Source organism: Python bivittatus, unplaced genomic scaffold, assembly GCF_059951505.1.
Source record: "Python bivittatus isolate LINGU-HERP-01145 unplaced genomic scaffold, Pbiv_v1 ctg000330_np1212, whole genome shotgun sequence".
Classification (NCBI taxonomy): domain Eukaryota; kingdom Metazoa; phylum Chordata; class Lepidosauria; order Squamata; family Pythonidae; genus Python; species Python bivittatus.
In genome coordinates this window covers 10651039-10673165 of record NW_028277058.1, presented here as the reverse complement: position 1 = coordinate 10673165, position 22127 = coordinate 10651039, and the positions used below count along the sequence as shown (strand labels likewise).

Genomic DNA, 22127 nt, shown 5'->3' with positions numbered 1-22127 from the left:
AATTATGGTGTTACAATCATAGAGTAATTTTGCTAATCATAGAATAACTTTGCCGAGATCTTTTGTTCTTGCTTTTAAAAATAAAAGTCAGATGAGGAAGTAAACAAATCCAGACAAAAGATACATCTTGAATATGAACTTAGTGTAGCCATGTCGGAATATAAACTAAGCAAAGGAAGGTGAACTATACGCCTAGAAGCCTGAATTATAAATCTGCCTTCTTGTGGCCATTACAAAAAACATTACAAACAAGAGAGATCAAGAATTACTTTATTTGTTGAATTTGAATCCCATCTTCCTTCTAGCTAGCTTTCCTAAAATAAGTCCACTTCCACAGAGACAATTTATGAAGACATCATTAATAAAGGTCAAACATGTTAGTATGAGAGAATAACTTATTTCCTCTCTGTCGGAAGTCTGCAAAAGGAAGCCTAATGATGTGTGTGAGAGAGGGAGAGAGAGAGAGAGAGAAACATAAAAAACTCTATAGTAAGAACGTAGTCAACATATGCAGTATAGGGATTACTCACAGAGACACTGTCTAATGAATAAAAAATAGTGCTTAGTTATGTAATATACATATGAACATATATCTAACAGCTGAAACACATACATGTATTCATATGGATTTAAAATTGGAGAATCTAATAATCGGGATTTATTGCAGTGGTGACCAACATGTGAAGGTGGAGGCTACAACTCAGCCTCCTGACTATTCTGAGGGGCACTGCTGTTCTAGCAGCAGAGCAGTCACTGCTCAGGCATGGGGCAATTTTCACAAACACACTCTTTTTAGAATTTTAACAAAGGGAGGGAAGAAGGAAGGCCCTGGAAAGCAAATTGCTCCTGTTTCTACTATAACCCAAAATCATGCTGTCAGAATTTGATGGCAGATAGAGCAAAAGTCAGCTGAGTGACTTTGCAACTGGAGTGTATTTGTGTGTGACAGAGTTTTTACAAGTGAAAGTGGAAACAATTTGCTTCCAACTCTTATTCCCACCATATTTTTTGTAAGGAAACGTGAAACACCACACTAGCAAAAATAGGCCAATTTCAGCAGCATAATCTGTTGGTGCTAGAGAGCTGCGTGCATAACTTAGAAACAGAGTGAAAATCAATGAACTTTTTAAAATTGAAACTTGAAAATCAACTAGATTTATCAACCATAGATGAAATCTGATTTCAGTTTAATTGTTCCTTAGAGTTAACTTGAAAATAAAGAAAATACATCCAGACCCAACTACAGTTACTACTGCAATTTTTAAAAAAGTCTTCTTCCATCTGCCATCTTCCACCAAAGCTTGTATTCGACAAGGATCATCATTCTGTCCATCTTGGAGCTGAAGAAAGTGTATAGAAGAAGGAAAATGTTAAGAGGTCTATACCACAGCATTCCAGAAGCTTAAAATTTAACCTTCTGTATTATAGACAGAGATTTGATTTAAATAGTACAAAAGCAAAGCTGCATTTGTGTGATGGAATGTATCTACCAGGAGAGTGATGTGGGAGATCAAGGCTATCAGGAGGGAGGGGGTGCATTCCAGGAGGGGAAAGGATACAAGAGACAATACAGTCTGCAGGAGGAGCGTGGGAAGCATAAGAGGTTCAGGATAGCCACTCCCTAGAATCTCCCAAGGTATATCCACTAATTGCTGCACTACAGATTTAGTTTGGCAAGATCCTGTCTATAAGGTATAAGAAAATAAAGGAACTTTACTCAACTGGACTCTTTCACCATTGTTCTTGGGCAGGGCCTGACAATTTGTATGTACAAGTTAGGCATGAACTGCAAACCCTAACCGATTTTACTATAAGGTAGTCCTTCTCTTATGTCCATAATTGGGACCAGAATTTCCATCACTAAGCGACGCGGTCATAAAGCGAGATGTCACATGACCGCATCGCTTAGTGACAGCAATTCCAGCACTCTCCATTGTCATTGTTAAGTGAATTCCACTGGTTGTTAGCCAAGGACCCAGCCCAATCCAAGCCATTCTGGGCTTGGTCCCTCCCAGCCCCGAGCCTCAATAAGGTAAGCGACTGCCTTCAACTCCCCCCCCGCCTATCTCCCTCCCCTTTCCTGTGGCCTTCTGGCTGCCCTGCACCCTGCCTTGTGGGGCGGAAAGCAGCCCCAGAACTGCACGGCTTTGGGGCTGCTTGCCACGCCCTGGGAAGTCGCAGCCACCCCAGCCCAGTCCCTGCCGCAGTCACCCTCACCACCCTGAACTCCCAGATCCATGCTGTCCTGCACTTCACTGCCCCAGCTGACCTTTGCTGTCTTGCTCCTGCTGTGGCGTGCCCAAACTGGCCCTTCGTGTCAAGAACCCCATTTGCTCAAAGCTGGCAAAAGCAATCCCCTTTGCAAATGGTTTCTCCAGCAAACACTTCCTACATGTGGCTCCCTGAGATAAGAATGCCAGCCAAAGGGAAAGGTGGGAAGTGATTTTGCCCAATGGGAAAGTGTCAAGGGTTGGCTCAGGGAGCCATGTGTAGGAAGCATTCGCCGGAGAAAGGGGCTTGCTTTTGTCAGCTTGTTTTTGCTGGCTTCACACAAAAGGGCAAGGACGGGCACAACTCGTCAGCAGTGGGAACAAGAAGATGGTGAGTGCAGGGCAGCAGGGGTCTCGGAGCTCAGGGTAGCAAGGGCGACTGCAGCTGGGACTGGATTGGGGCGGTTGTGATTTCCCACAGTATGGCAAGCAGCCCCAGAGCCGCACGGTTCTGGGGCTGCTTACCACCCCGCAAGACAGGGTGCAGGGCAGCCAAAATGGCAGAGATGGGGTGGAGATAGAAGGGTGGAGGGAGGTGAAGCACCCCTGTGGTCATAAGTGCAAGTGGGCACTGCAACGGCCGTAACTTCAAGGACCAATCATAAGCCACTTTTTTCAGTGCCGTCATAATTTTGAATGGTCACTGAATGAATGGTCATAAGTCAAGGACTACCTGTATCTGCTTGCTAGCAATTCTGAATAGGAAAAGACTATTGAGTTTCCAGATTTCAGGGCTGCATCCCTATTATTATTTTTTCTTAAATCTCCCCCGCATTTTGCTTTTTACAGGTAGTCCTTATTTACCAATTTCCTCATTTAGCAACCATTTGCAGTTATGACAGTGATGAAAAAGTAACTTTGTGACCAATCCTTGTATTTATGACCTTCGCAGGTTTGTAAAGGAAAGGAAAGTTGAAGTAAAATCACAAGCACAGTTGCGGTTTCACCTAGTGACTGTTTTGCTTAACGACCAAGTTGCTGGTCCCAGTTGTGGTTGCTAAACGAGGTAATCTATACTCCTATATTTGCAAATTCTAGAATATTAGAATTGACATGGTTGAACTTAGTCTACCAAATCTATTAAGCCATTATACTATCTGAATAACTAGTATTTAAAAATCTGTTGATTTGCTGGTAATTACCATAAATATTCTATACATAAAGGCGTATGTACCTTATTCACGACCTTTTTTAGTTTTACAGCTTCTCCACTTAGATCTTCAGCACTAGAAATTAGGTTTTCACACACTTTAGCAAGACTGTGGGGTGGACTCCATTCAAAAACCAACTAATAAGAAATAAAAAATGCCTTGTTTACAGTTACATTTGAATTGTATTCCAGCAGTATAATTTCACTATTGCAAAGTTTTACTGGTTGTAAAACACATATGCACATACACATTCTGAAGTTTTGGACAAGCCTCTTCCATAAATGCTTCCTTCCATATCCCAGACATGATTATGCTCCATCCTTAATTTCACTGGGTGGGTGTGATTTTGCGCAGATAGGCAAGCAATGGCAAATATCAGGGGCAGCCTCTGGTTTCTGGTGAAAGTATGGTGCAACATGGAAAAGATGTGTTACAGCTTGTAGGAGAGCTGATCATTTTAAGACACATTTAAAGTAATGTGTATCAAGCTGATTTTTAGATGAAATGTTGGTGGCAAATCTATCCACTTGAGAATACAGCCCAGATACAGGATTCACCAGTGTGAAGAATTCTATTACAGTTAGTACATTTTACAGTTTAGGAGGAATTCTGGCCCTGTCAGCCATGTTGTCTGCACAAGTTGTTTTGCAGGCACTGACTTTCTAGTATGGTGTGTATGGTTTTGGTGTGCTGATCTCCCGAGATGTTCAATCTTGTTACTTATACACACAGAAAATCTTCTGGTCTGGTTGCAGTATGCAGCCTGGTACTATTTAAAACCTGACTCTCATCTTGTATACATATTTCACTCACTATTCACTCTGCAGCCTGGGCAATATTTTTATTGCAAGAATTGTTTCATACAATACTGTGTTCAGGCTGAGGTGCTAGCTTCACCTTACCAAAGATGAACCCTACATGGTGCATTCCTTCTGCGGTCAGTGACAATCAGATGTTATTGCTACTATGGCTTTTGTTGAAAAAGGAACAAACCTCTTTATGCTGAGTTGTGATAAGAGAAATAGAGTCATGTTCTCCTCCTCCTCCTCCTCTCCCACTTCTTCTCCTCCATCATCATCATCATCATCATCATCATCATCATGCAAGCAGTATAGCATCCCAATCTCATACATGTGAATATAACATTTAACCAGGGACTTCCCTGGAACTGCCAACCCAAGTAGATCAAACAAGTTATTCATAATGGAGAATGCATCATGTTTGATGATTTGTCATGTCCTGGTACTTGAAAAATAAATTATGTCCATCCTGAGGTCCTGGTCTAGTCCAAGGATACGTTGAATGGACAGTTCAATTATTTTAGATCCTTTGGGCAACTTTAATGTTAATTTTTTAAGATTAATACTTTGATTGCTTTGATTCTCTTGGAACCTCAGGTTGATAATATCTACTATGTTCTTTTAAGTAGACTGATGGCTTCTTCAATAGAAAAAAAATACAGGTAGTCCTTGTTTACTGACCATTCATTCAGTGACCATTTAAAGTTAAAATAGCACTGAAAAAGGAGGCTTACAATCAGACCTTGAAATTCCAGCCATCACAGCAACCCTGCGGTCATGTGATTGTGATCTAGGGAGTTGGCAACTAGTTCGCACTTACGACAGTTGCAGTGTCCTGTGATCACCATTTGTGATCTACCCTGCCAGCTTCCCACAAGAAAAGTTAATGGGGAAGCTGGCAGGGAAAATAAGTTGCTTGTGCCCTTCCCCACCTGGCAGCAGCCACCCCCGCCTCGCCTCACTCACCCCTTATCTGCCTGCCTGCTTGCAAGCCGCCTGGGACTTGCTTAACAACCCACAATCCTCGTTTAATGAGGGCAATGAGAAGTCCCGGTGCTAAGCGATGTGGTCACATAATGTCATACTTGACCACATCACTTAGTAATGGAAATTCTGGTCCCAATTAGCATCCTTAAGCGAGGACTACCTGAACATCATATTGCCTGGTATATGTCCAAACTCAGGATTTTTTTTTTTTTTGAGGGCAATGAACTGTTATCAGAAGGGTGCAATTTCATTATGTATTCAACAATATCTTTTGTGATGTCACTGTCTTGGCACAACATAACTATGACATTCAGATTATGAAAATAATACACTCAGGAAAGTAAACATTGTGAATTCTTAACAAGACATTTTAAAAATCATCATACATTCAACATGTTTGCTTAAAAATACAAAGATAAAACATTAGAGAAGTTTATGTGGATTCTCAAGAAAAAAGATTAATCCTGTCTTAAGAATTTTTTGAAAGGAATAAGCTATTATATAAGCTAATATGGTATTCTAAGAAATAATATTAAATTCATTTTACTCAAGTGAAGAATGGTGTTTTTAAAAACCATGTTTAGATGAATACTGTACCTTATGAGCATCTGTAGGAAACTGACTAACAACACTCTGCACAGCAGTTTTAAGTTGAATGCACTGTCTGTTTAGTTTCACAAGAAAGGAAAGAAATTCATCACCACTGTAACAAGAAAGTTAGACAATTTTATGCTGAAATAGGTAAATGCTTTAAAATTTTAACTTTCATAGCTGCAACCAGGAGAATCAGAGATGCAAACAGAGTATTTACTTTAAGATGAGGAATTACTACCCTCTTTACAATTTTATGGGTACCACTGGGTAGATCCAGAAAATGGTATAATTAGTAGCCTATGAGCAACCAGAATCAAACTTCTTTTACCAACAGTTCATTCTTGAATAGACAAAAAATATTTCATTTCTCTTTGTATATTACAAATTACTACCATCCCATAGTACAATGATGACTATGCAGTCTTGTATGATCAGGATCACACTTTTATTTTCTGCTTATGCATTAAATACTATGGGTTGAGGGCGTTGCTCACTTTAAGGTCATATGAGAATGAAGAACCTCAGTTCTGGCAAATTAATGCTTTAACAGCAGACTTTTAAAAGATTGAGTTGGAAACTCAGAAAGTTTCCAGAGGGGTAGACATTTAGCTTGCTGCAGCAAGGAAAAAAAAGGCAATAAAAATCAATTAATTTATAATGGCACCAAGCTTTTAGTATTTCACAAGAGACCTTTGCAAAATAACAATCTGACTATTAAATATGACTGTTATCTTTATGAGTATTTTTAGTTAAAGAAATGGTTTATCTTTCTTTCAATATCACCATTTTACCTGAATTCCAAATTTGTCACTGCAGGCAGGTCTTCTAACTTTACTTCTTCTATCTGTAGTTCTTTAACAGCATCTAAGATTTTTTGTTGATCTCTAATATTTCTGATGCCAATCTAAATTAAAAATTTAAAAGCATTTATAACTAATGGGATTTAAAATTGTAAAAAGTCAAAGTACTGTGTCAATAAAATCAAAAGCCTTTACATAATAATTAGTTATGAGTTTGAAACTTTAGACTTGACATAATTTTATTTCTATCAAGGCAGTAAGCCTCAAATAAAAAAATATATACATCTGGGCAAACATTACTATTACTTCTACTTTATATTTTGTGCTACTTTAATTTTAAGCAATACAAATTTTAATACTTTTCCACAGTGAGCTCTGAGAAAAATTCAGCAAAAAGAATTGCTATACAAAACAATGAATATTTTTTGATAAAAAATAAATATATTTGTTTTTCAACCAGGACAAGATGCAGAATAATTTGATACATTTATTTTGAATCATATTTGAAAATCACAATTCTTCTGGACAGTAGAAATGGTACTTTTAAAAATTTGCTTTGACAATTTGCTTTCCAAGTTGTGAATAAGGCAAGGTAAATAAAGAATCTGTCAAATTATTTTTACACAAAATACCACTGATGCAACACATTTTATACAGTTTATTTCTGGATATTCTTTGCTTGTTCCTGTGTATGTATGTATGTATATGTGTGTGTGTGTGTGTGTGTATGTGTATATATACATACATACATACACACACAAACACACACACATACACATACATACAGTGGTACCTCTAGTTACGAACTTAATCCGTTCTGTGACTCTGATCGCAAGTCGAGTTGGTCGCAAATCGAGGTAAATTTTCCCATAAGGTTCAATCTAAATACGGTTAATCCGTTCCGCCCTCCGAATTTGGTCGCACCACGAGGCAAATTTCCCCATAAGGTTCAGTGTAAATACGGCTAATTCGCCCTCCGAATTTGGCCGCACCCCGAAGTAAATTTCCCCCATAAGGTTCAATGTAAATACATACGGTTAAACAGTTCTGAAACATATGCATTTTATTTTTAAACCACAAAAACATGAAAAAAAGCACAGTATGAAGAGGGAGAATGGGGTGGGGAAGCAGTTATTGTTTGGAGGGAGAGTCCCCCTCCAAAAGGACATCAGGGAGATCTCCTTCAGGGGTTTCCTCTCTTCTTCGCCTCTTAGCTGCAGGCTCAGTTCTGGGGAAAAACCTGTCTAAAGTCAGTTGTTTTTTCCTGCGCTGCATAACCCTCCGGAAATGAGAGAACATGTTATCGTTCATAAGATTCAGCACTCTGCTTGTCACAGTTCTGTTGGGGTGGTGCTTCTCAATGAAATCCTGGCACTCATTCCATTTCTCCATGATGGATTTTATCGCATCACTGCTCAACTCCTCCCCCTCCTCCTCTTCCTCAGTGGAATGCTCCTCACCAAGGACTTTCTGTTGCTCACTCTGGAGCTCAGCAAGTTCTTCCGTGGTCAGCTCCTCCTTATGGTCCTCAACAAGCTCCTCTATGTCCCCATCATCCACAACCAGACCCATGCTCTTGCCCATGGACACAATCTCCTCCACTACCTCTGCATCAGACCCTTCAAACTCACGTTCAGCAACACATTCTAGCCACAGTTTCCTCCAGGCTGAGTTTAAGGTCCGGCAGGTGACATCTTGCCAGGCTTTTTCAATTAGGCTGATGCAGTGGAGGACATTGAAATGTTTTTTCCAAAACTCTTTGAGAGTCAAGGATGTTTCTTCAGTGACATTGAAACACCTGGTGAAGAGCACCTTTGTGTACAACTTCTTAAAGTTGCAGATCACTTGCTGGTCCATGGGCTGCAGAAGAGGTGTCGTGTTGGGGGGGGAGGAACTTGACCTTTATGAAGTCATACTCGGCGTCCATGTCATCCACCAAGGCTGGAGGGTGTGCCGGGGCATTGTCCATCAGGAGAAGGCATCTTTCAGGCAGCTGGTTGTCAGACAGGTATTTTTTAACGCTGGGTGCGAACACCTCGTGCAGCCATTCCATGAACAACTGCCTTGTGACCCACGCTCTCGCATTGGCCCTCCACATGACAGGCAGTCTGGCCTTGTTCACATTGTGTTCCCTGAATGCACGAGGGGTCTGGGAATGGTACACGAGCAGCAGCTTAATCTTCAGGTCGCCGCTTGCGTTTGCACACAGCAAAAGGGTCAATCTGTCTTTCATGGGCTTGTGTCCTGGCAGTGCCTTTTCCTCCTGCGTGATGTAGGTTCTCTTTGGCATCTTCTTCCAGAAGAGCCCTGTCTCATTGCAGTTGAACACTTGCTGAGCGACGTATCCTTCCGCCTTCATGAAGTCCTCAAATTCTGTCTTGTAGGCTTCTGCAGCAGCCTTGTCAGAACTGGAAGCCTCACCATGTCTTGCCACACTGTGGATACCACTTCTCTTGCGGAATTTCTCAAACCAGCCTCTGCTGGCTTTAAATTCCTCACTTTCTGCGCTGGTAGAGGGGTTTTCCCACAGTAAATCACTGTGCAGTTTCCTGGCTTTTTCACAGATGATAGCTTCACTCATGCTATCACCTGCCAGCTGTTTCTCATTCAGCCACACTAACATCAGCTTTTCCACCTCTTCCAGCACTTGTGTCCTCTTCCTCGTTAAGATCGTTACTCCTTTTGCCACATCAGCTCCTCTGATGGCATCTTTATTCTTCAGAATAGTCGAGATGGTCGACTTCACCATCTTGTACTCCGAGGCCAGATCAGTCACACGAATACCACGATTGTGCTTTTCTATAATGTCCTTCTTCAGTTCAATCGTCACTTTTTTCTTCAAAGCCTTATTCTTGCCAAGCCTGCTCTGCATTTTCTTTGGAGCCATGCTGACAAGCACACCAAGCACCTTCCAAAACTCCACAAAACACACCACAAGCCTCACCGAACATCTCCTTGGTACCACGATCTCCCCCACAGGAAGCCGCGACCGTGTGGCAGCAGGGCAAATGGCTGCGGATCCGGTTCATAGCTCGAGGCGGAGTTCACATGTCGAGGTAAATTTTTGGGGCCGGAGCTGGTCATATCTCGAAAAATTCGTAAGGAGGGGCATTCGTAACTAGAGATACCAATGTATATACACAAATACTTAATGAACATTCTCCATTTCACTCACATTATTATCAACCTTTTCAACTGCAAACTGCAAAACATCTTGTACTAATATAGCTACAAATGAACATATCAACACACTCCCTGTATACTAATACCACTTTCTGTTAAAGCACATATCCAGCCTAATTTGTAAAAAAGGAACAATTAGACATTCAAATCAGGTAAACAGGATATGCTACTTTTCTCAAATCAAAATGCAAATCAGTATTGAAAAGTGTTACTATGAAGTGAAAAATTAAATTCAACAGAATTAAAATTTAAAAACAGCAGTATTGTTATTTCAGAAAAGCAAATATACAAAAAATAAATTGCCTAACCTGTATAAAGTCTTCTTTTCCCATTGTCATAAGTTGTCTTAAAGGTATTTCTCTCTCCTATAAGAGATGAAAGCATTTTCCCAGAGATACTTTGTCCCAAGATTCTATTACTTAGGTCAATAACCCAACAGTACAGGTAGCCCCCAACTTATGACCATTTGTTCAGTGACCATTCACACTTACAACCAAATGCGAAGCACCCCACGATCACGTGATCGCAATTTGCAACCTTTCCTGCTGGCTTCCCCAGAAAGTCAATGAGAAAGTCAGCAGGAAAGGTCACAAGTCACTGGGTAAGTCTCCCCCACCCGCACCCTCTGAGCTCGTGTTGGCTACTCGCACACACCAGCGCACCCTTCCCAGCCTGCACGTATGTGGCCTTCCCGACCTGCACAGCACCTTTTGTGCATCCACATGCACGCTCTCCAACCAGCACCCCCGCATGCCCTCCTTGTCCCGCGTGGCACCTCTTGCCACATACTTTCCCTGCACCCCTCCCCTGGGCAGCAGTTACTTACCTGCCTGCCGACCTGGGACTTGTAACTTCCTGCTGGCTTCCCCACTGACTTAGGTTGTGGGAAGCCAGCAAGAAGTTACCTCACCTAATGACTGGGATTCAGTTAACAACAGCAACCAGGCAGCAGAGACTGCCATAGGTAAGTGATGCAGTCGTGCTTTATGACTGCATCGCTTAGTGATGGAAATTCCAGTCACAACTGTCGTAGGCTGAGGACTACCTGTATTAAATTTCACAGCATATACAGAAAAACAAACTGAGAAGATATTTTAAATTTGTATCACCCAGAATACTATGAACAGTTAACCAACATGAATGCTTAAACTTGTGGATTAAATCTAAGCAGTGACATTCTGAGTCATACAGTAACATATTACAATGAAAACTCAATTTAGTGGACCCACATTTAGCAGACTACATGCAACAGACAAATTTCCATCCAGATACCTTATTCACAATTATTTATACCATGTACATAATGACATTATGTAAATGATACAATTCATATCAATATAATTATGTAAATATTACAAATGATGCAAATCCACACACAAATTACGCAACCCATAATGTTGTTATTATACAATGACATAAATCAATTACCCCCACCCTGAATGGTCTGTATGTTTTCGATAAAGAAATCTTACCTTCAGTAATTCTGTTATATGTTCAAGTCCAAGACCATGTAGAAAGACTTCCAGGTCACTAAAAGCTGCATAGGAACTTTTCACATAAATGTTTAAACCAAAATTAAGAAAAAAAAGTATTCATTTCAAAAAAAGACAGGCTGCTACTGAACCATTTTACAGACACTAAAATATACCGTATTTTTCCAACAATAAGACGCCCCCATGTACAAGACTTTTCCAGCCCAAAATTAAAAAATCAATATTTTAAAGATAGTGCGGAACACATTTTTATTTAGTAATTAGTTAACATTGACCTGATACACTCGGTGGGAGGAGGTCCAAACCATCTCTCTGCAGCTCTACTTCCAGGCTCTTTTGCATAACTGATTACATTCAAGCACGAGTGAAACTGCAGATAGCTTGTCTCTGCAAACAGACTTCCTCTAATTGGTTTGTTCAGCATCACCTGACGTCAGTTACATCAGATTCATGATTGGAGATAGTCTGTTTGGGAGACAAGCTATTTCACTCGTGATTGGAGGCTAGCAATAGGAGGAAGCCTCTCTGCAGAAACAAAGTATGGGCAGTTTGGAACCGCGCGATTCTCGGCTGACTTCCTTGAATAAGACGCCCTTCAGTTTTTAGGGTAAGGATTTTAGAAAAAAGTATCGTCTTATAGCTGGAAAAATACGGTATATTAACCTACAGTTTAAGTACACAGAAAGACAAAAATGCCCTAAATATTGGGCTGTAAACTTTCCATTACAGACCACAGTGAACAGAAAATTTGAAAGTACATACTTGATCCAAAAATTGGATCAAATACATACCTGATTCAACATAAAATTATGTTGAAGTTTAAAAATGCATGCTTTAAAAAAGCTGCATTAATTTCTTCCAAAAGTCTCAATGAATTTGGTGCATGCCAGTTAAATTACTACATAGTATACTAGAAGCCAGTAGATAATTATGTTCCTAATAATCCAGCATTTGGGCTTAATGCATACGTAGATCCTTAATTTCCAAAGACTCTATATCAATTTAAACATTCAAGCACAATCTGGTTAAGGCAAAACTGTAGCTGATAGAATTTTTGATAGATCTGAAAAAAATGGTCCATTTCAGCTCTAACAGCAGTTTTTAGTCCGCAACACAGATTTAAACTACAGACAAAACTTCCACAGCATAATGAGTTCTGAAGTCTGAGGTACTATTATATTTCTTAACCTGCTTTTATGGCTTGTGAGGGCATCTGGGACTGTGTTCATAAGTCTGTGAATTGGTCCTTCTTTAGCCAAGTTCTGGAACTTTCTTTGGAAGGGATTTGCAGTCAGAGAAAGTAAACTGAAAAGCTAAGAAAATTATACAAAACGATTCATCATTTTTGTACCTTTAGCAGTATGTTCATTAAATAATAAAAGAAAATTGGAAATTCACCTGTGATATAGTGAAAATGGTTTTCTAATACAAATAGAACAATTTCTAATTCATCTTTTCAGAGGAAATTATCTGTAATTATTTCTCAATTCTCACTTCCAAGACATTAAAGGATTTATTGAACTTATTGAGTATCAAGAAAAGCATGTTCATTATAGGAAATCTTAGAAACTGGGAATTGGTTCTTTATGAATATATAGCATAGCCTTATGTAATGAACTTCAGTTAATTTAGCCTGTGAAAACAACATGCTTTGAGATGCTTGGAAGCATTATTTCAGAGAAAACAGAACTACAGAGAGATTTATGGCAACCAAATCTGTCAAAGTGCTCCAAACATTTCTAAACTACCCGCATTCTATTTTTTAAAATGGGATATAAACTATATAATGGGAATATTAAGTAGTTTATATCCCATTTAAAGAAACAAAATGCAGATACTTTGAAAAAAAAAAACACTTATAGGGAATACAGAGACCCAGCTTGGAGTAGTGGTTAAAGTACCAGGCTAGAAACTGGAAGACCAGCAGCCTGCCTTAGGCACGAAGCCAGCGGAATGACCTTGGGCCAGTCACTCCCCCTGAGCCCTAGGAAGAAGGCAATGGCAAACCACTTCCAAAAATGTTGCCAAGAACACTCCAGGGATTAGTCCAGTCACCAGGAGTCAATGACTTGAAAATACACACACGAAAAGGGAATATGCCAGTAAATTGGATGCATAGTTTCTCCCCAGTAAAGGAAGAAAGAATCATTATATCCACATGAGTTTTTTTAAAAAGCTAAATTTCATTTGTTAAACTACCTGTTAAACTACCTTTGCCTTGCTTGCAGGTTTTTTTGTTGTCCAGGTCCCTCAGTTACACCTTATTTTATTTTTAATGGAACAATTCCCTAATAAAAGGCCAAGTGTGTACACTGCATTTTCAGGCATACTTAATTCCTCATGGTATTTTTACCTTTTCTTCTTTTTATATTAAGTTGATTGTTCCTGTTTTTTGTTTTACTCTAAATTAATATCTCAGCAGAAACAAATGCAGATGTTCACTAACAGAAATTTTAAGTAAGTTTTTTGAATAACAGGTGAATGAATATATTTGCGCGCGCGCGCACACACACAATAGCCATAGAAATAACAATGCAGCATGTTTAAAAACAGAAGACGTAACACACGAATACACTTAACATGACTGAGAATTGCATAAAAATTAATGGCACTGCACTTTCATATTAATATCAATACTAAATAATTTATACCAGTTTTATTTAAAACACCTTAAGATACAGAATGTTATGTACTCAATGACAAGAAAACCATCTCAGCTCACTGACACTTCACATAGAACAGTACCTCTGAATGCCTGTTGTTCTTTGCAATCTCTCCTGGGGTCTGGCCATCTTTTGTCTGTATTGATTTATCAGCTCCTAGTTCAAGCAGCTTGAACACTACTTTTTTATGGCCTTGGCGCGCTGCCCATGCTAATGCCTGTAACAATTTATTAGCAATTGTGATGGTATTTATTTTATAATAATAAAAGGAAAAATTTCAGAATATAAATTACTTCGGAATGATTCCACTCTGTAATACTTGTAAAATAGTTTGCTTTTTCTTCACATCTCAATTCAACATCACGCCTTACCAAAGCTTAAAAAAATACTGAAAATAAGAAGAATGGAGAAGAAAGGAAAGATGATAATAAAGAGAAGCTAAAGATATCTGTGGTTTGAGTTGAGGTGCTACATGGAAGCACAAAGATCATTCAAATCAAAATGGGGTAAGACATTGTTCTACTTGTGAGGATCACAGACAATGATGCAAATTGTGCAAAGCATTGTGTGCCAGTTGCACCCATTCCTGGGTCATGAGGCTCTGTTCAGAGTTATTCACACCCTGGTCATCTCCAGGGTGACTACTGTAATGTGTTGTACATGGGGCTGGCCCTGAAGAGTATCTGGAAGCTTCAATTGGTGCAAAATGAAGCAGTATGGGCAGTTATGCGTGCCCTTAGAAGGACACACATTGCACCTCTGACTCATGAACTGCATTGGTTATCAGTTTGTTCTGGGTCTAATTCAAGGTGCTGTTTTTGACCTTTAAAGCTCTAAAAGGTATGGGGCCAGATTATCTGAAGAACCGCCTCTCCCTGATTACATCTACCTGTCCCATCAGGTCTTGCAGAAGAGGCGTGTTGCGGGTCCCATTTGCTGACAGGACCTAGGAGACACCCCTTTTCTTCGGTAGCACCCACCCTTTGGAACATCCTCCTCCCTAAGGTGAGGTTAACTGCAACCCTTTTGGCATTCTGGAAAGCCCTCAAAACATGTTTTTTTCATCAAACCTGGAGCAGGGAACCCATGCAGTGGCTACATCACACATAACATTCTGATTTTAACCCTCTTATTCTTAATAATTAAATTATTCTGATTGGTTTTATAAAATGAGTAAATTGTTGTCTTTACTGTATTCCACCTAGAGTCACCTTGTGTGAGATGGGCGACCATATAAATTTGATAAATTAATAAATAAATAAAACTATGTCACACTTTTGAGGAGGACTAGAATATGGCTTTCTTCACCTCACTGTTTTTTGTTTAAATATTAAACCTAAGACTGCATTACACTCTCCACTTATTTTCCACTTCACAATGGCAGTGCTGGTGCAGTAAAAATTGCAAGTGATGGAAGAAAAGGTATCTTTAAAGTCTACCTTGCTGAGATATTTGAACTTTTATAAAGGGAAGCAGATAATCAAGTTAGGATTATATAGAAAGCTCACAGTGTAACCGCTTTCATCTTGGGCATTTACTTGTGATCCACGGGCAACAAGGAGAGCAACAACTTGAGGATGGCCTTCTCGGGCTGCATACATTAATGGAGTCATTTTCTTCCTAAAGAAGAATTCATAATATCTGTTAAAGAATGCCTAAATTCTAAGCACATTTTAATCTGTCACTAAATGATACAGTATTATCAGCTGAATAAATATTTATGCATGACACTTTTTACATGAAATTTCAGCCCAGAAATTGTAAAGGTCAATGGAATGAATTCTAGTTTCCTTGTTTAACCAACTGATATAACTAACTGCCCATTAAAGTGTTATCACGATCATCCTCAATTACAAAAGTATGGAAAAATAAGCCATAAAAATAAGGTACCTCAAAAAGATGAAACACTGCAGCATTTCACTAAAATTTTCTTTACAACTGATACTGATTGACTGAATGTTACAAAATACAATATTCTAGACAGTAAGAATACATATACTGCATATTATTTAGAGGAATTACTTTAAAATGTTCTAACAATACTGTTAATCACATGTAAAAACCACTAGAGGGATCTCTAAACACACTGGAAATAAGTACTTTTTTTTTTTTAAAGGTACCCATGGTAAGAATAGATCACAAAAACTTTCTTTCCTATAAGATATATATGAATATAAAGTATACAAGTAAAAATCAATAATCATAATAAATTAAGAACTCTGTACTCAGAGTTCTACTGTTTTGTTTTGTTTTTTTAAAGCGTACCACATTCAGCAGGGTCCTCCAAAATGCTTTATGGCATTGTTTTGCTGAAAAGTGTTACACTGGACTGACAGGGAAGCAGGCTTTTACCTGCCCAATTCACTGTGTCCCCCACCCCCAGCCCAATATCAATGAGATTACCCTCATCAAGTTTGAGCTGACTTAATGGCATTTTGTTTATACATTCAACTAGGCCAAGTGTTTAAACTTATTACCAAAGTTACTAAAGCAACTGAAAACACATTAATACTATATTCTAGGCTTTACTCTCAGCAAAGAGGATAACATGGAAACAGACCCATATATTGGTATAAATCAGGCTAAGAAAATGAGCAAGAACAAAAAATCTCAGAACGGGATACACTTTTGAAAAAAAGTGAAACAATTCACTCACACGGCCAGGATGCACGAGGATCAATAAATAAACCAGAAAAAGATAAATTTGTGATGGACGTGTTGACTGCAATGATTCTTCGCCTAGTATGAAGTCTGAAAACCATAGTCTGCATACTATGCCATACACAGCCAACCACCACCACCCTGCAACAGCAACACACAATCATTCTGCTGAAATTCAGAAACACACTTTCAGAAAACTCAGAAGTAGTTTTCACTTTTAAAAAAGAAATGTTAAGTATGAAACCACCCCTCGACCACCCAAAAGTGGGGACATTCTTTTCATCCCATCACTTCAATGATATCATTGTCACACTTGCTTTTGTTAGAAATATATAAACACGTTAAAAAAAAAAACCTCTTATAAATAACGGACGGGAAGGGAATCAAGAACAACCTTTGAAAAGTGCAGTTCTAACATAGTCCAGTAAGAAATAACTATTTATCTTCCGGATAAACAGTTCAGAAAGGCTACTTTTTCTACCCAAACAGTCAGCTATACAGCAGAGATGAAATAAGCTGGGAGGAAGGACTTGTTCATAAATTATCTAGAATCATGAATATAGAAATGGCCAAATTACCTTGGAAAATAAAAGCAAGTGGGCTATGAAGACTTCCTAAATAGTTCACCAAAGTGAACTAGCAAGAAAACAGCAAACAAACTGACAATTTTGAAAGGGTAAAAAAAAAAAAAAACCCAATAGGATTTAAATAGACAAGAACTAAATGATTTTTAGGCTGAGGTGAATACACAATTCAACCCTGAGCTACACATATTCGCCTCTAGTGAATATATGAAAATATCAACTTAGCTTTGGAAGTTACTAAAATCCAGGATACTGTAAGGGCTAGAAAATGACAAAAGAGTGCCAAAAATAATCAAAGGGTAAGAGCATCTTTTCTCAAGGAAACAATAAAACATTTAGAGAGGGCCAGAAAGGGATATAAAAGAAGTTTATAAAATAATTGATGATGTGGAGAAAGTAGAAATTTTTTCTCTCTCTCTCTCATACATAATACTAGGATGAAGTTGTTCACTAAATTGTGATCAGCCAATGAAACTGATGGCAGTAGTTTCTATATCAAGAGAAGTAGGGGATGGCCATAATTTTAAGGTTTAAGCAAATACTTTGCATGAGGAAAGTACTGGAAACTAAGTACAGCCAAATCTTTTAAACAGATAATATTTAATTATTAATATAATTAATAATTTGGGAATTAATATTAATATTTTGCTTAATATTTTGGGAAACATCTTCTGCCACAATATCTAGAGAACCCAACAATCAAGAGTAGACACAATAGAACTAAATGGACCACCTCAACACCTGACTTAAACGTTCTATATATGTAAATATACTTCATGAAGTAACAATTTATGAAAATCACAGTCACATGTACTGATGGAAGTGGGCTTTAAAATTGAATTAAGCATTCATTTCTCTATAAGCTGTAATATAGAATAGAATAGAATATTAGAGTCTATGCTCACTGGGTACTAATAACTAAGAAGGGGGGACTGGCAGGGGAGAGCTATTGTCATTATTCCTGGTTTATGGTATTCTCAGAAGTATATGACTGGTAACTATATGGACCTTTGGTCTTACACTGCCCAACTTTATTAGTAAGAGTTTCTTAGTAAGACTTTCTTTGTCTCTTAGTAAGCATTTTAAATTTACTGCAATATACCTGGAACGTCAACTGCTAACAATAAAATGAAATTAAACAATGAACAGTGGGAATTGTTCCGCACGGGAATGATTCACTGTCCCAACACTGGGATGTAATACCGTTTTACTCAAGGCTGATAAAATATCTGCAGATAAGCTGTTGTGATCACTTTGTAACCAGACTGGAGGATAAAGAGAATCTAGAAGTTGAGTTAGATTAACTGTACAACAAAAAGCAATGTGTACAACAAAGAGGTTTCAAATATTAAAACTATTGAATAAGTGAAAACAAATATTCCTTGTATTCACCAAACAAACAAGAGCTTCAACAAAAGTTTGGAATAAAGGCATTCTTACTTTAAAGAGTTGTGAAATAAAAAAATATGTTGGGGGATTGTCATAATATTGAATATTTCTATAGAAAAACATGATAATACATAGAAACTAAAAACTGTAGTATCTGCAGACTATTCATTGATTGTCAGTTGTCACAGTTGGGCTCATTCTTATGATAAGCACTTGAGCTCTGGTAGCAATTCAATATATTAATTCAGAAGTTTAGCAGGACAACGGTTGACTTTATTTATCAGGTACATAAAAAAGGCAATTGTATACATTGTAACATTTGCAAATCCCCAGGAAAACAATTTACATAAATCAGCAGATAAGTCTCACTATCAACAAATATATTCTGTCACTCATTATGAGGAAACAAACCTATGAAACTTTACACAGTAGTTCCCGCTGATTTTACTGAAACATATGTGCTCCACTCAAGTGAAACAGTCTTCTGAGATGCCAACTTACATATGCTGCATTCAGCTTATGCTTGTAATGCCATTAGAACTTATATCTTCCTACATCCCTTTCAGTACAGAGGTTAGCAACCCATGAAGATACAGGCACCAATACCAAAATATCCTTTTAAAAAATGGCCACCAACTGGTTATCTCATAAGCAACATGGCTGATTTGTCAGTCTTCCAGTAGACGCACGGAATAATTTGTGTTTTTTTTTAATGTCAACCTTACAAGATTAAAATATTGAAAGCAAAGGTGTTTCCTTGTCCCAACATTTATAAATGCTCTTTTTGAAAATTGAAGGAACCAATGTTTCAAATACTACCCGCTTATAAGCTATAAAATTATCTGATTCTTCAATTCAGATCAGTCAATCTGCAAATACTTGTCTATCTAGGAATGAAAGTATTGCATTTCTGTTATTGTTCTAACAAAATGCATAAATCTATGACAACTCTCGTGCATGTGAACATGATTTCCGCAAAGACCAAAAAACTCTTTCCCTTATAACATTGAAATATTTAATGTTTTGAATAACAAGAGGCAACGTTACTTGGGTAAGGCAGCTGAAAAATAATCCACGGCATAGATGTCAGAGAAACAATAGCAATATAAACTATGTTTTTAAATTGCTATTTAACTGTAACCAAAATACACAGGCTTCATTGAACATCAACTACTAATCTGTGTCTAATCTCTGTAGATGACATCTACAAGTATGTATTTCATCTCCAGTTGAAATGTTTCAACAGATACATCAAATAGGCACCCTTACAAACGGACAGAAAAGAAGCATGACAGATGATGGTGAAATTATATTTTTAACCAAAAAAAAAAAAAAAAGTAAAATATGGCTCTTCTGGATGTTACGTTGCTGAGAGTTTCATACTTCTCAAATCCCTTTTCTGCCTTGCACATACAGTGGGGCAAAAAAATATTTAGTCAGCCACCAATTGTGCAAGTTCTCCCACTTAAAAAGATGAGAGAGGCCTGTAATTTTCATCATAGGTATACCTCAACTATGAGAGACAAAATGAGAAAAAAAATCCAGAAAATCACATTGTCTGATTTTTAAAGAATTTATTTGCAAATCATGGTGGAAAATAAGTATTTGGTCACCTACAAACAAGCAAGATGTCTGGCTCTCACAGACCTGTAACTACTTCTTTAAGAGGCTCCTCTGTCTTCCACTCTTTACCTGTAGTAATGGCACCTGTTTGACCTTGTTATCAGTATAAAAGACACCTGTCCACAACCTCAAACAGTCACACTCCAAACTCCACTATGGCCAAGACCAAAGAGCTGTTGAAGGACACCAGAAACAAAATTGTAGACCTGCACCAGGCTGGGAAGACTGGATCTGCAATAGGCAAGCAGCTTGGTGTGAAGAAATCAACTGTGGGAGCAATAATTAGAAAATGGAAGACATACAAGACCACTGATAATCTCCCTTGATCTGGGGCTCCAAGCAAAATCTCACCCCAAGGGGTCAAAATGATCACAAGAACGGTGAGCAAAAATCCCAGAACCACATGGGGGGACCTAGTGAATGACCTGCAGAGAGCTGGGAACAAAGTAACAAAGGCTACCATCAGTAACACACTATGCCGCCAGGGACTCAAATCCTGCAGTGCCAGACGTGTCCCCCTGCTTAAGCCAGTACATGTCCGGGCCCGTCTGAAGTTTGCTGGAGAGCATTTGGATGATCCAGAAGAGGATTGGGAGAATGTCATATGGTCAGATGAAACCAAAGTAGAATGTTTTGGTCTAAACTCAACTCGTCATGTTTGGAGGAGAGAGAATGCTGAGTTGCATCCAAAGAACACCATACCTACTGTGAAGCATGGGGGTGGAAACATCATGCTTTGGGGCTGTTTTTCTGCAAAGGGACCAGGACGACTGATCCGTGGAAAGGAAAGAATGAATGGGGCCATGTATCGTGAGATTTTGAGCGAACACCTCCTTCCATCAGCAAGGGCATTGAAAATGAAACGTGGCTGGGTCTTTCAGCATGACAATGATCCCAAACACACCGCCCGGGCAACGAAGGAGTGGCTTCGTAAGAAGCATTTCAAGGTCCTGGAGTGGCCTAGCCAGTCTCCAGATCTCAACCCCATGGAAAACCTTTGGAGGGAGTTGAAAGTCCGTGTTGCCCAGCGACAGCCCCAAAACATCATTGCTCTAGAGGAGATTTGCATGGAGGAATGGGCCAAAATACCAGCAACAGTGTGTGAAAACCTTATGAAGACTTACAGAAAACGTCTGACCTCTGTTATTGCCAACAAAGGATATATAACAAAGTATTGAGATGAACTTTTGATATTGACCAAATACTTATTTTCCACCATGATTTGCAAATAAATTCTTTAAAAATCAGACAATGTGATTTTCTGGATTTTTCCCCCCATTTTGTCTCTCATAGTTGAGGTATACCTATGATGAAAATTAGAGGCCTCTCTCATCTTTTTAAGTGGGAGAACTTGCACAATTGGTGGCTGACTAAATACTTTTTTGCCCCACTGTATAATGGGTTCCATGATGGCAAATGTTTGTGGTTTTTCCCAGGTATAATACTTGAATATTTCAAGGTATATGGAAATGTTTTTGTCATAATGTAATGCTATGGCTTTTTTTAAGAACTCCCTATTTTCAGACCCATTTTACATATTTTGCAACATGCATACCTTATACTTGGAAAAATACCAAAGATTTCCCTGCTTAGCCTGGCCGAGAAGCAAGATTAATTACTGACTAAAACATACAAAACAACTAGTACCAACAATCAGTACTATTAAGTAACTGGCAGGAGAAGACTTTAGAAAGCAGGGAAAGAGAAAAGAATCTCAAATAAAAAAAATGTGAGGGAAAATAGGCTTATTTCCAAACTTCAGCAGTCACTAGAGAAAAGAAGCCAAATATTTAAATCCTTATTTCAAGACCCTGTACTGTAGACTATGCAGCACTTTGGATTTAAAAGAAAAGAGTAGAGTGTGAGAAGTATTCACACAGCATCTGCCAGTAACTCCTTAGAACACCTAGTCTTTTTCTGAGATTACAC

The 22127-nt window shown here is 38.6% G+C and overlaps 1 protein-coding gene across 1 annotated transcript in view; it reads right to left on the bottom strand.

Annotated features, from left to right (window-relative positions):
• Window positions 1-1187: 1187 nt before the first annotated feature.
• ASZ1 (ankyrin repeat, SAM and basic leucine zipper domain containing 1) overlaps window positions 1188-22127 on the bottom strand; it is a 31283-nt gene continuing 10343 nt past the window's right edge. Inside the window, exons 5-13 of the mRNA XM_007422923.2 lie at window positions 15450-15561; window positions 14024-14158; window positions 12467-12591; window positions 11258-11333; window positions 10094-10150; window positions 6594-6706; window positions 5806-5911; window positions 3445-3558; window positions 1188-1340 (exon numbers count right to left, since the gene is read on the bottom strand). Of these exons, the coding sequence (XP_007422985.2) occupies window positions 1188-1340; window positions 3445-3558; window positions 5806-5911; window positions 6594-6706; window positions 10094-10150; window positions 11258-11333; window positions 12467-12591; window positions 14024-14158; window positions 15450-15561 (991 nt within the window). The remainder of the gene's footprint in view (window positions 1341-3444; window positions 3559-5805; window positions 5912-6593; window positions 6707-10093; window positions 10151-11257; window positions 11334-12466; window positions 12592-14023; window positions 14159-15449; window positions 15562-22127) is intronic.